This window comes from Schistocerca cancellata, chromosome 2 (genome assembly GCF_023864275.1).
Source record: "Schistocerca cancellata isolate TAMUIC-IGC-003103 chromosome 2, iqSchCanc2.1, whole genome shotgun sequence".
In the NCBI taxonomy this organism is placed as follows: domain Eukaryota; kingdom Metazoa; phylum Arthropoda; class Insecta; order Orthoptera; family Acrididae; genus Schistocerca; species Schistocerca cancellata.
In genome coordinates this window covers 226,255,853-226,273,830 of record NC_064627.1, presented here as the reverse complement: position 1 = coordinate 226,273,830, position 17,978 = coordinate 226,255,853, and the positions used below count along the sequence as shown (strand labels likewise).

The 17,978-nt window shown below is 41.6% G+C and overlaps 1 protein-coding gene across 1 annotated transcript in view; it reads left to right on the top strand.

The window, feature by feature from the left end:
* LOC126144736 (dehydrogenase/reductase SDR family member 11-like) overlaps window positions 1-17,978 on the top strand; it is a 49,586-nt gene that overhangs the window by 14,274 nt on the left and 17,334 nt on the right. The window contains exons 3-4 of the mRNA XM_049915508.1: window positions 5,195-5,324; window positions 16,291-16,420. Of these exons, the coding sequence (XP_049771465.1) occupies window positions 5,195-5,324; window positions 16,291-16,420 (260 nt within the window). The remainder of the gene's footprint in view (window positions 1-5,194; window positions 5,325-16,290; window positions 16,421-17,978) is intronic.

Below are 17,978 nucleotides of genomic sequence, written 5' to 3'. Positions count from 1 at the left end.
TCAAATTTTTCTGGATCAGGAAGAATACCTTCTGTAGAAATAATGTGACCGAGAAATTTCACCTGAGAACGACCAAATTCAGATTTTTCTAAGTTCACTGTAATGCCAACTCTTGCAAAAATACGTAATAATGAATCCAAAATTTTGTTGTGCTCACTCCAAGAACGTTTACCAATAAGAATATCGTTAACATATGAAGTAACATTGTCACGAAGATGAACAGGTAAAATTTCGTTTAAACTACAAATGAATGCTGCAGAAGATACAGTAAGTCCAAACGGTAAATTCCAGAATCACTTTTGGGTAAAACAGCCATATCCGGTTATTGTTTACTTACTCTCTAGATAGATTGATAGTCGAAGAGTTGTTTTGATAGATGCAAAGAATAGTAAAAGAGTAGGCAGCGGTACAGAAAACTAAAAGAGAAATAGCACCACTACAGCTCGGGGCCCTATGCTCGCTACGGCACATATTCACTTAAGAGTAGTGAATCCCCTGAGGACTTTAATAGCTGCACATTAATTTTAGTTTGTGACTTAATGGCAAATTTGGCGGAAGTGCGTACATAAATTGATCTAACCATGAACATGGATGTATGTCATTCTTAGAATTGCGGAAGATCTTAAATTTCCGAACAGTCAAAAAGTGTTTATAGTCCAAGTTTTCGCCTCGTGGCGACAAAGACCTACCGCGTTTGTCCCAGTCCCAAGGTCGATTATTGTCAAGTTCGCGCGCCTGGCGATCTCTTGTTGCATCCCGTAAATGAAACAAATTATTTTCTTCAAACTCCTCTGGTATCTGTGATTCTAAATTTCTTCTGCTATCTTTTCCTACGATTTCGCCTTCAATTTGTTTGACTTGCTTTTTTAATGCCTCAAATTCCCTTTTCACGCGTTCATTAAATTTTCCCTGATTTTCAACATGTTTATTTATGCTCTGGTACTCTTCGGTTTCTGAAAATGGCAATGGAGCTGTATCATCTGAATCTCTGTCCCCATTTAAACTAAGATTTGTCAATTTATCTGAAATCTCCTCCACTCTTTCCGATAAGTCGCCAATTTGTTCTTTCTGTTTATTTACGTCTTCCGTAAGTGTCGCGACTCGCGTTTCAGCATTAACGCATTTAGTAGTTAACTGTTCATACTGTTGTGTTAGGTTATTTAATCTGTCATTTGGTACGGATTTCTCGATTCTCTCAAATATTTCCTCCTTATCGTGTGCACGTTGTAAATTTAACTCTGAAAAATTTTGCACTATCACGCGATCTTTTTCTTCCCGTTCTCTGTCCTGTTCCTCTTGTCCAATTTCTGTTGAAATTAAACTATTATTGTGAGCATTCAAAATCGGTTGTACTTCTTCTCTAATTTCTTTCTTTGATTCATCTTTCATGTTTTTGAACCATGTCCCTGTTCGTGAGCCTAACTGTGATCCCACTGCTTTCATCTCGGTTTCAATTGTTCCTATTTTTGAGCATAACCGTGTTGTCATTGCTTTCAATTCAGTTTTAAATGTAGATTCCAACTGTGATCCCAGATTTAATATTGCACCCATTAACCGCTGCATATCTTCTGTCGTTAATCTCGTATTCTGAAAATTCTTTGATTGTGAAAAATTTTGAACTGTTTCCGGACTATTTTCCCGACTTATTAAATTGTTTTCAACACCATTATTCATCACACTGTTCTCCTGTGTTGGCGAGTTCGCCATGTTAACAATTTCGTTATTCTGACTATTCATCATTTTTGCCTGTTTCATCGATCGTGTAATCATTTACAAAACATACAAAACTCGTCACTGTACGAAAATTGCACACAATGACACTTTATCTCCAACAATACCATTTACATGAAAAGTTTCCCCCAAACACGATTAACGAACAATTGAAATAATTGCACTAAATTGTCAAACGCGTATACAAGACAACAAAATTAAATTATGAAATACCATTGGAAGAATGACAATTACCAAATCTACACATGCAATCTAGACTACAATTACTAAACTACAAATTACCACAACAATACTACTGTCTACTATTTTTGCAATCAGAAGATTCCAAAGGACGATCCGAAGCAGCGGTCGCCACGTGCATGGGGGCTTAATAAAATGAAATGCAAATATTTTTTTAGTAGCTGTATGTCCGATTACGCAAGTCTCGTAAACGGCTGGCCCTGACTAGTATTAATACGCAATCTGACTGCTTAGAATGACAACAAAGAATGTAAGAAAATTTTCGTTAATACAATTAATTAATTAAGTCCCCAGCAACTATAAAACCTACGAAACAACAAGCACAAGTGTAGCTGTTCTGTATGTGGTAGTATGACTCAACGCACATCTGGCACGGTTCTTCTTCAACAAGACAAGAATTTTTAAATATGATTTATACTGACGTGATAAAAGAAAATTAGAAATACTATAATTGTGCAAGAAAACCAAAATTACACTCTAATACACGAACACAAGCCAGATGCTTTGTTGACTGAACCTGTAATGAAGCATTATTCAGGACACACAAATAATAAGAAAATAAATAACAGTAGTTAGTTACCTTAATTTATATTGACGAAAAGCACTCAGATCATTACAATATCTCCATTAGAATAACATCTGCTATCTCTCCCATCACATAGCTGCACAACATGGAACAACACTCACTACTACCCATCTCATTCCAACTTCCGATAAAAGCAGTGTCCACCACGACTGCTCGGCAAGAACTCTCCGCAAGAACTGCTTGCCACTACCTCTCAACACGCACTGCCAGTGGAGGCGGCGGAACAATACTCTCTCTGGCGCGATTTTTGGCGCTGTGGCTCAGTGTAGCCACCTTTCAAGGGGAACTATCAAATTTGGTCTCACCCCTAAATATCACATTAGGATATTTGTGGGTGAGACCAATGTCAATATTGATAGTTCCCTTAACCCAGCAACAGATGGCAACACTTATCTCTCAGCTTTTATATTTAAGGATTAGCCCGTTTTCCGCGCATATCTTCAATTACAAACACATGTTGTGAGAAAACTGTCATTGCTAACGTCACCGTATATTCTGTTCCACTCGGCAATGTTAAAACTGCAATTTACTGGAGTAGCAGGCAATCAGTGCTGAAAATTTGTGAAAATTTTGTTATGAACAAAAAATTTGTACCCAGATTCCACGAGTGGTGAAACGCTTCTCTTGCCCTCCCTTGCGGATGTCTATGCACACCAGTGAGCAAATATAATATGCTATGAAAACTACAAAACACACTAAAGATAATATGGCTCATCACGACGGAAGTGGTTTCATGTTGTTTTGAGATACTGCCCGCCATATTTTCATGATATTTTCATGATAGTCGACATGTCATTATTACTAATTTTCGACTTTGTTAAATATTTGAGTGGATGTTAGGATTTACAAATGCCAGAAATAACATTCTAGGCATTGTCACGAATCCGTTCATTTAATTAACAAGTAACAATTAAAAGTATCTTCATAAAAACAAGAAATATCACGCGAGTTTAGCGCTTCAACCAGTAAAAGCCCCCCCACCCCCAATACGTTAAAGAATCGAACTCTCGCGCAGAAAGCAACTTGAAAGACTTGATTAATTTACAGAGGAGTTAATGTGATGATGATGATACTAGCCTTGGGTCCATCAACAGCATTGTCATCAGTGCCCTTACGAAGGGCAAGAGGGGGACGACGACGAAGCCTGTCCCCACAGGCAGAGGTGCCTATAATGATACAGCCCCGTATCAATTATAAAAAACCACAGACGTAATACACTAAACCATGAGACTGAAAATCGATTAATAATAATCCTAAACTCCCCACCTTGGGAAGTACGGCTGCCGAGTTGCAAGTCTTTTCCGTTGACGCCACATTGGGCAACTTGCATGTCGATGACGATGAAATTAAGTTGTAGACAAAGTAATACCCAGTTCCCAAGTAGAGCAAAATCCCAGGCCCTGCCGGGAATCAAACCTGTGCCCGCTGCGTAGCAGTCAGAGACACTGACCACTCAGCTAAGGAGGCTAAGCTGTCCATTTCGACCACGCTGACCGCTAACAGCCGAGTTCATGTGTTAAATGTTTTGATATTAAGCGCGTCTAATCTTTACAGTTAAAGATGAAAAACCCTAATTATGTAGGTTTCTTTAGTTTCGGTGATTCTCACAGGTTAATGAAAAAGTAAGAACTGAAATTAATTACCCAAGAAAATGAGAAACCCGTAATATGTTCCTGTTGGACCTCTTTGCCAAATAGTGCTAGTGTCAAACTTATTTTAGGGGTGATCGCAGCAAAAGTTACAGAAACAAAGTCATTAAATTGGAAAAAGTTTTTCAAGCATCTCAATGTTTATCACTTAATTTCTCCTGAACTGTGTGTCAGGAACGCTCTGGTGTGAAAGCGGCGGAGGCTGCGGACCAAATAGACAGGCAGCATCAAGAGTTGACACTTGGCCACCCTCTATCCTGCTGGTGCCCACCCATCCCCCATCACTGGTCGTCACACCTCTTCCGGAGGAATGCAATTGGCCAATCTGCTGGGTCGTCGGCAGGGAGGTCTGCTATTCATCCGCTATAACAGAACAAACTGGATATCAAGCCGACACATCACCTGAATATCGCGAATTGAAAACTCGTCTAATAATTGCGACAACGCGACACCACAACTTGGCTGACAACCCGATAAGATTTTACCAGTGAATTTGCCGAGACAGCATTCATCCACGTATACATTTTAGCTGGTGCCACTTGATCATGGCGACCGTATCTTTCCCGAATTGCAGTGTTCTGAGCAACTGAGAATACCAGCGTCTTCACGACCTGCTAGTTGGAGTATCCCACGCTTCGGAAACATCAGGGCCATAACAAATGCTGTCAGTCAGCGCCTGACACCTTCTGATCTCGAGTCTCGCGCTGACATCCAGGATAAGGCTGTAGCTCATCGAATTCCCTTCGCAAAACCCCAAAAGCGCTCACTCTACAGTACGGAGGCAACCTCTTTTACAGCTGCTCGTGGGTATTTAATAAAAAAAAAAACTTTTCTACAGACTGTAACAGACTGCAATACCACGCTGTCGTCCACTAACCTACAGTTACATTATGTCATTTTAAATATGTGTTACACTGAAGAGCAACCATCAGCAGAGCGACGTCGTATTCGGAAAGAATGTAATTGGTCTTTCTTTTATCGTGAGCAGCTGCTACAACAGACATTTGGCGGGATCTTCTGGACGTGAATGTGCTGGGCCTCAGCATCTGCACCAGGGAGGCCGTACAGGATATGCTGAGCAGGGGCGTCGATGATGGCTTCGTCATTCACATCTGCAGGTACTGCAAAACCCACCGTAAACACTCTGTGTGCTCAGCTGGTAGAAAAACAGTTAGGCGCCCTCTTACTCGCCCACAATATTAAGCTCTACAGTTTAAACTAAACACATACTTTCGCAATCTGTTACAGATATACTCAGCAAAATACTGTAGTCAACTGTTTTTGCTCATGTTAATTTCCTCTAGCTTTTCTACTTCTACCAATCAGTTTTCTCACTATGAATGTGAAATACAGTGTGTTCCACGTGTGGCTCAAACGCATCTGCGGCGTTGAGTGAGAATTGACGTCCTGGGCGATCACCGCTTGATGCTGCGATCTGGTACTCGAAATGTGTGGCGCATTAGCTGAAGGTGCTGCACAATTGTACTTCTGCAAAGTTTCAGTTTTTGTGTACAACTCTGTGATCAGACGTTAGTGACAAACCAGTCTGAACTGCTAAATGACGCAACGATTTTCTCGGACCATTCAAAGGCCGTTTCTAAGGCGTCTAAAGGCGACATGCACTGAAGAGACAAAGGAACTGGTACACCTGCCTAATATCGTGTAGGGCCCCCGCTAGCACGCAAATGTGCCGCAAGAAGACGTGCCATGAACTCGAATAATGTCTGAAGTAGTGCTGGAGGGAACTGACACCCGGAATCCTGCAGGGCTGTCCATAAATTCGTAAGAGTACAAGGGGACGGAGATCTCTTCTGAACTGCACTTTGCAAGGCATCCCAGATACGCTCAATAACTTTGATGTCGGGGAGTTTGGTGGCCAGCGGAAGTCTTTAAATTCAGAAGGGTGGTTCTGGAGCTACTCTGTAGCAATTCTGGACGTGTGGAGTGTCGCATTGTCCTGCTGGAATTGTCCAAGTCCGTCGGAATGCACAATGGACACAAATGGCTACAGGTGATCAGACAGGATGATTACGTACGTGTCACCTGTCAGAGTCGTATTTAGAGGCACCAGGGATCCCATATCACTCCAACTGCAAATGTCCCACACCATTACAGAGCTTCTACCAGCTTGAACAGACCCCTGCTGAGAAGCACGGTCCATGGATTCGTGAGGTTGCCTCCATACGTCCATCCGCTCGATACAATTTGAAACGAGACTCGTCCGAACAGGCAATATGCTTCCAACCATCAACAGTACACTGTCGGTGTTGACGAGTCCAGACGAGGCGTAAGGCTTTATGTCGTGCAGTCGCAAAGTCCATTCGCTCGATACAATTTGAAATGAGACTCGTCCGACCGGGCTACACGTTTCCAGTCATCAGCAGTGCAATGTCGATGTTGACGGGCCCAGGCGAGGCGTAAAGCTTTGTGTCAAGCAGTCATTACGGGGAAAAGAGTGGGCCTTCGGCTCCGAAAGCCCATATCGATGTCGTTTCGTTGAATGCTTCGCACGCTGACACTTGTTGATGGCCCAGCACTGAAATCTGCGGAAGGGTTGTGCTTCTGTCACGTTGAACGATTTTCTTCAGTCGTCGTTGGTTAAATTCTTGCAGGATCTTTTACCGGCCGTAGCGATGTCGGAAATTTGATATTTTACCGGATTCCTGATATTCACGGTATACTCGTGAAATGGTCGTACTGGAAAATACCCACTTCATCGCTGCCTCGGAGATTCTGTGTCTCATCGCTCGTGCGCCGACTATAACACCACGTTAAAACTCACTTAAATCTTGATAACCTTCCAGTCCCCCCCCCCCCCCCCCCCCCATGAACCATGGACCTTGCCGTTGGTGGGGAGACTTGTGTGCCTCAGCGATACAGATAGCCGTACCGTAGGTACAACCACAACGGAGGGGTATCTGTTGAGAGGCCAGACAAACGTGTGGTTCCTGAAGAGGGGCAGCAGCCTTTTGAGTAGTTGCAAGGGCAACAGTCTGGATGATTGACTGATCTGGCCTTGTAACAATAACCAAAACGGCCTTGCTGTGCTGGTACTGCGAACGGCTGAAAGCAAGGGGAAACTACGGCCGTAATTTTTCCCGAGGGCATGCAGCTTTACTGTATGATTAAATGATGATGGCGTCCTCTTGGGTAAAATATTCCGGAGGTAAAATAGTCCCCCATTCGGATCTCCGGGCGGGGACTACTCAAGAGGATGTCGTTATCAGGAGAAAGAAAACTGGCGTTCTACGGATCGGAGCGTGGAATGTCAGATCCCTTAATCGGGCAGGTAGGTTAGAAAATTTAAAAAGGGAAATGGATAGGTTAAAGTTAGATATAGTGGGAATTAGTGAAGTTCGGTGGCAGGAGGAACAAGACTTCTGGTCATGTGACTACAGGGTTATAAACACAAAGTCAAATAGTGGTAATGCAGGAGTAGGTTTAATAATGAATAGGAAAATAGGAATGCGGGTAAGCTACTACAAACAGCATAGTGAACGCATTATTGTGGCCAAGATAGATACGAAGCCCACACCTACTACAGTAGTACAAGTTTATATGCCAACTAGCTCTGCAGATGACGAAGAAATTGAAGAAATGTATGATGAAATAAAAGAAATTATTCAGACAGTGAAGGGAGACGAAAATTTAATTGTCATGGGTGACTGGAATTCTAGTGTAGGAAAAGGGAGAGAAGGAAACGTAGTAGGTGAATATGGATTGGGGCTAAGAAATGAAAGAGGAAGCCGCCTGGTAGAATTTTGCACAACTTAATCATAGCTAACACTTGGTTTAAGAATCATGATAGAAGGTTGCATACATGGAAGAACCCTGGAGATACTAAAAGGTATCAGATAGATTATATAATGGTAAGACAGAGATTTAGGAACCAGGTTTTAAATTGTAAGACATTTCCAGGGGCAGATGTGGACTCTGACCACAATCTATTGGTTATGACCTGCAGATTAAAACTGAAGAAACTGCAAAAAGGTGGGAATTTAAGGAGATGGCAGCTGGATAAACTGAAAGAACCAGAGGTTGTAGAAAGTTTCAGGGAGTGCATAAGGGAACAATTGACAGGAATGGGGGAAAGAAATACAGTAGAAGAAGAATGGGTATCTTTGAGGGATGAAGTAGTGAAGGCAGCAGAGGTTCAAGTAGGTAAAAAGACAAGGGCTAGTAGAAATCCTTGGGTAACAGAAGAAATATTGAATTTAATTGATGAAAGGAGAAAATAAAAAAATGCAGTAAGTGAAGCAGGCAAAAAGGAATACAAACGTCTCAAAAATGAGATCGACAGGAAGTGCAAAATGGCTAAGCAGGCATGGCTAGAGGACAAATGTAAGGATGTGGAGGCTTATCTCACTAGGGGTAAGATAGATACTGCCTACAGGAAAATTAAAGAGACCTTTGGAGATAAGAGAACCACTTGTATGAACATCAAGAGCTTAGATGGAAACCCAGTTCTAAGCAAAGAAGGGAAAGCAGAAAGGTGGAAGGAGTATATAGAGGGTCTATACAAGGGCGATGCACTTGAGGACAGTATTATGGAAATGGAAGAGGATGTAGATGAAGATGAAATGGGAGATACGATACTGCGTGAAGAGTTTGACAGAGCACTGAAAGACCTGAGTCGAAACAAGGCCCCCGGAGTAGACAACATTCCATTGGAACTACTGACGGCCTTGGGAGAGCCAGTCCTGACAAAACTCTACCATCTGGTGAGCAAGATGTATGAAACAGGCGAAATACCCTCAGACTTCAAGAAGAATATAATAATCCCAATCTCAAAGAAAGCAGGTGTAGACAGATGTGAAAATTACCGAACAATCAGTTTAATAAGCCACAGCTGCAAAATACTAACACGAATTCTTTACAGACGAATGGAAAAACTAGTAGAAGCCGACCTCGGGGAAGATCAGTTTGGATTCCGTAGAAATACTGGAACACGTGAGGCAATACTGACCTTACGACTTATCTTAGAAAAAAGATTAAGGAAAGGCAAACCTACGTTCCTAGCATTTGTAGACTTAGAGAAAGCTTTTGACAATGTTGACTGCAATACTCTCTTTCAAATTCTAAAGGTGGCAGGGGTTAAATACAGGGAGCGAAAGGCTATTTACAATTTGTATAGAAACCAGATGGCAGTTATAAGAGTCGAGGGGCATGAAAGATAAGCAGTGGTTGGGAAGGGAGTAAGACAAGGTTGTAGCCTCTCCCCGATGCTATTCAATCTGTATATTGAGCAAGCAGTAAAGGAAACAAAAGAAAAATTCGGAGTAGGTATTAAAATCCATGGAGAAGAAATAAAAACGTTGAGGTTCGCCGATGACATTGTAATTCTGTCAGAGACAGCAAAGGACTTGGAAGAGCAGTTGAACGGAATGGATAGTGTCTTGAAGGGAGGATATAAGATGAACATCAACAAAAGCAAAACGAGGATAATGGAATGTAGTCGAATTAAGTCTGGTGATGTTGGTGTTAGATTAGGAAATGAGACACTTAAAGTAGTAAAGGAGTTTTGCTATTTGGGGAGCAAAATAACTGATGATGGTCGAAGTAGAGAGGATATAAAATGTAGACTGGCAATCGCAAGGAAAGTGTTTCTGAAGAAGAGAAATTTGTTAACATCGAGTATAGATTTAAGTGTTAGGAAGTCATTTCTGAAAGTATTTGTATGGAGTGTAGCCATGTATGGAAGTGAAACATGGACGGTAAATAGTTTGGACAAGAAGAGAATAGAAGCTTTCGAAATGTGGTGCTACAGAAGAATGGTGAAGATTAGATGGGTAGATCACATAACTAATGAGGAAGTATTGAATAGGATTGGGGAGAAGAGAAGTTTGTGGCACAACTTGACCAGAAGAAGGGATCGGTTGGTAGGACATGTTCTGAGGCATCAAGGGATCACCAATTTAGTATTGGAGGGCAGCGTGGAGGGTAAAAATCGTAGGGGGAGACCAAGAGATGAATATACGAAGCAGATTCAGAAAGATGTAGGTTGCAGTAGGTACTGGGAGATGAAGAAGCTTGCACAGGATAGAGTAGCATGGAGAGCTGCATCAAACCAGTCTCAGGACTGAAGACCACAACAACAACAACAACAACCTTCCAGTGTAGCAGCAGTAACTGACCTAACAACTGCGCCAGACACTTGTTGTCTTGTATAGGCGTTGCTAACCGCAGCGCCATATTCTGCCTGTTTACAGGCGGGGTCAGGGATTTTCTCTGCCTCGTGATGACTGGGTGTTGTGTGCTGTCCTTAGGTTAGTTAGGTTTAAGTAGTTCTAAGTTTTAGGGGACTGATGACCATAGATGTTAAGTCCCATAGTGCTCAGAGCCATTTGAACCATTTTTCTGCCTGTTTACACATCTCTGTATTTGAATACACATGCCTATACCAGTTTGTATGGTGCATCTGTGTATCACCTGCTGCTGTGTCCCAAGTAGTGGGACTGGCTCTCGTGCAATGCTGGAGACATATGCGTCATACGTGCAACACTGTGTAATACTGTACTTCAATTAGTGTATTACATATTAGTTTCCCTTTTTCTCTATTTGTACTCGTTTACAGCGATTGCACAAATGCAACTATATTCAAGACATTTTTGAATTTACATTATCTCCTAACTTTTATGAAACCTATTCACTTGATAAAGTAGGTCTTTATAAAAAATTTATTTGCCTGATTCTTTAATTATGTTTTAAAGTAAATACGCTATAAAATTTTGGCTTTGTGAAACAATAGTATTTTCTCAAATTGTTAATGCAAACTATTAACTCTGAAAATGGCATTAAGATTTATATCTTCATAGGTTACTGAAACTGCTGGCGTCTATGGTCTGCACTGCGTTATTTAACGCGAAACAATTTGTAGCTGCTAACTTTTCTTTTTTAGTCATCGGTCTGGTGACTGGTTTGGCGCGGCTCATAAGAAATTCCTCTCTTGGCCAACCTTTCACCTCAGCCTAACCCCTGGATCCGACATCGTCAACTATTTGTTGGATACTTTTAATCTTCTACAGTTCCCTCTAGTACTATGGAAATTATTACCTGTTGTCCTAACACATTCCGTGTCATCCTGTTCCGTCTTCTTCTCACTATTTTCCATATATTCTTTTCCTCGTTGATTTTGCGGAGAACCTACTCACTCCTTATCAGTTCACCTAATTTTCAATATCCTCCTACACCACTACATCTCAACCGCTTCGATTCCCTTCTTTTCCGGCTGCCCCACGATTCTTCAATCGCTACCATACAACGCTGTGGTCCAAACGTGCATGCTCAGAAATTGCTTTCTCAAATTGAAATCTATGTTTGCTACTAGTAGACTTCTTTCGCCCGGAACGTCTTCTTTGTGTATGCTAGTCTGCATGTCCTCGTTGCATCGTCCATGAGCTATTATTTTGTTGTTTCCAAGATGGCAGAAACTCATCACTTCGTCTACTTCGTGGTCCCCAATTTTGATGTTAATTTAATCACTTATCTCATTTCTGCTACTCCTCACTACTTCCACTCTTCTTCGGTTTAATCTCCCTCCATGTTTTTACCCCTTAGACTATTCATTTCAGTCCATTGCCCTACAGTTCTTCATCACTGAGAATGGCAGTGCTTTAGCGAATCTTGTCATTGATCTTTGTTCACTCGGAATTTTAATAACACTATTGAATCTTTCTGTTATTTGCGTCATTGCTTCTTCGTTGTGCACATTGAGCAGAAGGGGCGAAAGATTACATCCCTGTATTACACTAATTCTAGTGCATCGTTATCCGTCTTCCATTCATATTATTTCCTCTTAGTCCTTGGACATATCGTATGTTACCCGTCTATCCCTATACCTTACTCCTATTTTTCACAGAATTTTAACATCTTGCACTATTTTACATTGTCTAACGCTTTTTCCCTGTCGACAATTGCCACATTTTTCATAAGTCTTGGTTCCATTATGAAGTACTGCCTCCTCGGTGTCTTTACCTTTCCTAAAGTCAAACTGATCGTCATCTAACAGATACTCAATTTTCTTTTCCATTCTTCTGTATATTATTCTCATTACATTTTCACGTACTTTCTCTATCTCTTTGGCTTCTGCCTGTGACGTAGGAGTGTACACTTGAGCTATTCTTGATCGTTTTCTTCGTGTATGGTACCACAACCAAATATTTGAAGCTTTCCACCTTTGCTGGAGATTAAATGTCCTTGTACCATTGTTGTTGGCGATGATTTGCTGTCGATTCTGATGAGGACAACACTGGCACCCTGTCACTGAACTGTTCACAGTAACTCTGTGTCCTATCTTCCTATTCTTAACGAGTCCTATTCCTTTTGTACCATTTTCTGTTGCTGTAAGCTTTACCCTACATTCATCTGAACAAAAATGCTAATATTCTTTCCATTTGAGTTCGCGAACCCCCGCTGTATCTGAATTGAGTCTTTTTATTTCGTTCTCAGATTTTCAAGCTTCCCCACAACACCCACCCTTCTGACGTTACACGCTCCAGTTCATAGAACGAAGTCTTTACGTTGGTTATACTGTCCTTATAGTTACCTACCACTTACAAGCCCCCTCCCTCCCCGACCCGGGATCCAATTGGAGGATTGAAACGGATTCTTTTGCCTTGACCATCAAACACTTCTTTCCAATAACAAGCCACATATCCTTTGGATACACATTATACGTCTTCAATGCAGTGGTTTGCATTGCCTTTTGCATCCTCGTGCCGTTGATCACCGTTGATTCTTCTACCTATTTGTGGAAGTTTCCCAGCCCAAGGTCAAGAGGGTGACCTCAGCCTCAGTCAGCTCACCCGCCTACATTGATAAGGCCACTGTCAGAGCGGGGGGGGGGGGGGGGTCAGCCGCCATTACTGATGATTTATATTCAAAAGCAGTGGCTGGGTTTGACCCCGGAACATCCTTGATTACTTTTCAGAGATGCTATCCCTAGACTACAGTCACTAACTATCTAACTATTGTTATTATGATCAATCTAACTTACCAGCTGCAAGGATCAACTCAAGTAAGCATAAAAACGATCAATAGAATCAGTTGTTGAGTTGTCGTATATAGAGCAGTTGAAAAACAACTGAGTGGACAAGGAAAAAAAGAGAGAAAAACCAGCCTGGAATGATTTTGATAAACTAATTAGACATTTGATAAGTCAGCTGGTAACGTGGAAGTTTACAATCAGCATGTCTTAAAATTTTCAATTACGGAAGTAAAACATGGACTTTTAATGAGACAGCCGTTCAACAAATGAGAGTTGTTCGACGATCAGCGAAGAATTTCATTTTGGCAGTGGGGAGCACAAACAGAGACACAAAATAAACACATCAGGAAACAAATCGAAACCGAGATTTCGACTGTACTGAAAATTAAAAGAGATAGGCTTGTGAATGATGGATGCACCAAGAAAAGAACAAGATGACGATATAATGAAAGGTGCGTTCATGACACGTGATAACATGAACTGGTGATATGGATTTGTAGAGCTGAGTACATTATACATCCGGCCGGTATAGCATTAGAGCTATGCAGACGATCAATGCTATCAAACTCCAGCAATATCTATGATTCACATTCCTGATTAAATTACTTTATCTGCGCATTCCAGGTAATGGCAGGTCGATGAGAAGAAACAGACACTTGACCACGGTCTCCACATGCACCTTGTGTTATAACTAAAACTGTGGTGCAGGTTACTACTTCATCCCTCAAAGCTACCCATTCTTCTTCTACTGTATTTCTTTCCCCCATTCCTGTCAATTGTTCCCTTATGCTCTCTCTGAAACTCTGTACAAAATATGGTTTAGTCAGTTTACCCAGGTCCCATTTCCTTAAATTCCCACCTTTTTGCAGTTTCTTCAGTTTTAATCTACAGGTCATAACCAATAGATTGTGGTCAGAGTCCACATCTGCCCCTGGAAATGTCTTACAATTTAAAACCTGGTTCCTAAATCTCTGTCTTACCATTATATAATCTATCTGAAGCCTTCTAGTATCTCCAGGGTTCGTCCATGTATACAGCCTTCTTTTATGATTCTTGAACAAGTGTTAGCTATGATTAAGTTATGCTCTGTGCAAAATTCTACCAGGCGGCTTCCTCTTTCATTTCTTAGCCCCAATCCATATTCACCTACTACGTTTCCTTCTCTCCCTTTTCCTACTACCGAATTCCAGTCACCCATGACTATTAAATTTTCGTCTCCCTTCACTATCTGAATAATTTCTTTTATTTCATCATACATTTCTTCAATTTCTTCGTCATCTGCAGAGTTAGTTGCCATATAAACTTGTACTACTGTAGTAGGCGTGGTCATCGTGTCTATCTTGGCCACAATAACGCGTTCACTATGAAGTTTGTAGTAGCTTACTCGCATTCCTATTTTTTATTCATTATTAAACCTACTCCTGCATTACCCCTATTTGACTTTTTACTTATAACCCTGTATTCGCCTGAGCAGAAGTCTTGTTCCTCCTGCCACCGAACTTCACTAATTCCCACTATATCCAACTTTAACCTATCCATTTCCCTTTTCAAATATTCTGACCTACCTACCCGATTAAGGGATCTGACTTTCCACACTCAAATCCGTAGAACGTCAGTTTTCTCTCTCCTGTTAACAACGTCCTCTTGAGTAGTCCCCTCCCTGAGATCCGAATAGGGGACTATTTTACCTCCGGAATATTTTATTTTACCCTAGAGGACGCCATAATCATTTAACCATACAGTAAAGCTGCATGCCCTCGGGAAAAATTACGACTGTAGTTTCCCCTTGCTTTCAGCCGTTCGCAGTACCAGCACAGCAAGGCCGTTTTGGTTAGTGTTACAAGGCCAGATCAGTCAATCATCCAGACTGTTAAGAAACTTCCTGGCAGATTAAAACTGTGTGCCCGACCGAGACTCGAACTCGGGACCTTTGCCTTTCGCGGGCAAGTGCTCTACCAACTGAGCTACCGAAGCACGACTCACGTCCGGTACTCACAGCTTTACTTCTGCCAGTAAAGCTGTGAGTACCGGACGTGAGTCGTGCTTCGGTAGCTCAGTTGGTAGAGCACTTGCCCGCGAAAGGCAAAGGTCCCGAGTTCGAGTCTCGGTCGGGCACACAGTTTTAATCTGCCAGGAAGTTTCATATCAGCGCACACTCCGCTGCAGAGTGAAAATCTCATTCTGCATCCAGACTGTTGCCCCTGCAACTACTGAAAAGGCTGCTGCCCCTCTTCAGGAAGCACACGTTTGTCTGGCCTCTCAACAGATACCCCTCCGTTGTGGTTGCACCTACGGTACAGCTATCTGTATCGCTGAGGCATGCAAGCCTCCCCACCAACGGCAAGGTCCATGGTTCATTGGGGGGGGGGGGGGGAGGAGGGGGCAGTTTGGATAATGGGGATGAAATCATCTTCCAAAACCTTCACGTACCGTTCAGTAGTCACCATGCTACCAAGGAATATCGCACCGATTATTCCGTGGTTGGACTCTGCGCACCACACAATCATCCGTTGAAGAGACTTCTCGATCTCTAAATGCGGATTCTCAGTCCCCAAATGCGCCAGTTTTGCTTATTGACGAACCCATTCAAATGAAAGTCGGCTTCGTCGCCAAACCAAACCGTACGTACGCATACTCATTCCCATCATGCCCAGCGGCCAACCGTGCAGTTGGAACGTCCTATACGCAAACCGTTCAGAAATTATGACGATTTTATTTCTTATAGTTCAATAATTGTCACCCTGTATGCGGTGAAAAAAAATCCAATATTATTTTCTGGTACTGTAAAGTATACAGGACTGGAAATTACCGATAATGGAGTGAAAACGGAGTAACCTGTGAAATGTGTTCCTCGAGTCACATTCGATATCTCAAAAAGGGTCGTCAATGCGGAGTTGACCAAGTGCTTCTTCGTAGCTGTTTTTATCCTCTAATAGACCAGTAACTGTACCTAGGTTGAGACCTCTTTGTCCGTTGGAAAACGATGCCAGAAAAAGTTTTGTCACTTTCAGTGCTTTTCACATAAATATCATAACTTTTTTCTGTCGATAATATTCATTGTATTTATGATCTAAAAACATTTATTTTCGTGTTCACAGCATATGTGGACACATTCTACCATTTAACAGCGACGTTGCAATGTACTGCGCCAGCAAGCAGGCTGTCAAGATGCTGCTAGAGGGCCTTCGGAAAGATCTCGTCGCCAGGAAAAGCAAGATTCGAGTCGGCGTGAGTTTCTAATTGCATATATACCTTGAATGCTAATTTAAAATGCATAATATTGATACTGTGAAATTCATTCCTTCAAATACGAACTATTTGCGTGTATAGCGTGGTCCATTGATCATGACCGGGTCAAATATCTCCCGTAATAAGCGTGCGGTTCTAGGCGCTACAGTCTGGAGCCGAGCGACCGCTACGGTCGCAGGTTCGAATCCTGCCTCGGGCATGGGTGTGTGTGATGTCCTTAGGTTGGTTAGGTTTAAATAGTTCTAAGTTCTAGGCGACTGATGACCTCAGAAGTTAAGTCGCATAGTGCTCAGAGCCATTTGAACCATTTGAACCTATGGCTGCGCCATCTAGCGGGTCAACCATAGTGCCGTCTGGTTTCCCCCTTCAAGCTAGACAAATTTCGTTCTTTGTAGTTTTCTCGTTTGATGCTTATTTCGTGAGACATTTGGCCCGGTGACTATCAATGGACCACCCTGTATATTTGCAAAAAAAGAATATAGTTTCTCAAAGAATGTTTTGATGTTCTACGTCCTTTCCTAAACAGGATGACGAGTAATTGCTACATTTACCACTGTAAGTCATATGTTGAATAAGTACGAGCGGATTTCAAAACATGAGTTACACGTGTCAAATTGTGTCACGTAGCAGTGTCACTTTGAAGCATAGTGCAGCGTTCCACAAAACTTTTTTGGTTTGCTATAATAAAATGTAACTTACTTTTTGAAATATCCTTATACATAAAAGGTACTGAGCGTGTGGGTTACTGTGACACCTTCCATTCGAATCACGAATCAACCTCACCAGTGTGATGGAAGTGAACTCCAATTTTTTTTAATTGTCTGCTGAAGATATTATGAAATCCAAGTTCTAGGTAAAAATTGTACTTAGCTTCAAGTACATCCTAAATGTTTCCGCACTTATTACACTTGCCACAACTAAATCTAAGCTTCCAAAGAGTAGTCAGCGTTTACCGTCGATCATGTCTTCTACTTTCAAATTTCTTTCTTCCTATGCTTGCACAGGCGAACAATAAATCTGTAACAGACAAATGTTCGCTTATGTTTACAGCACGCGCTCACTCTAAACCTGAAGTATCAGTTTTGTTATCAATCATAACTTCAGAATGTGTTCCTCACAGAACGGTAAGATCATTATGTTCTTGAACATTTGAATCTGACAAGCAGCAAAAAAGGAGAAAAATTTCATCCTCTTTTCTTTCCGCGACAATTTAATTTCAAGCAATAAGCTAAAACATAAATTTCAGACTATGTCTCTATTATCTTGTCTGCGACTTATTTCCTTACTTTCGTGTTCAGTATTTCGTGATGTATTGATATGAAGTGATACGTAAGTCGTTTGCGAATAATACAGTCTCTGTGTCATGCTGATCATATACATAAGAGTATTAATGAACAGTTATTTTAGGAGTAAATTTTAGTAACTCACAATTCAATTTCTTAAGAGTTGTTCATTTTTCTGTTGATGCCTTAAATTTGCTAGGTTCACGGTTACATAGTTCCATCATGCTTTACCGAGGCTACCGCCTTGCAGAGCT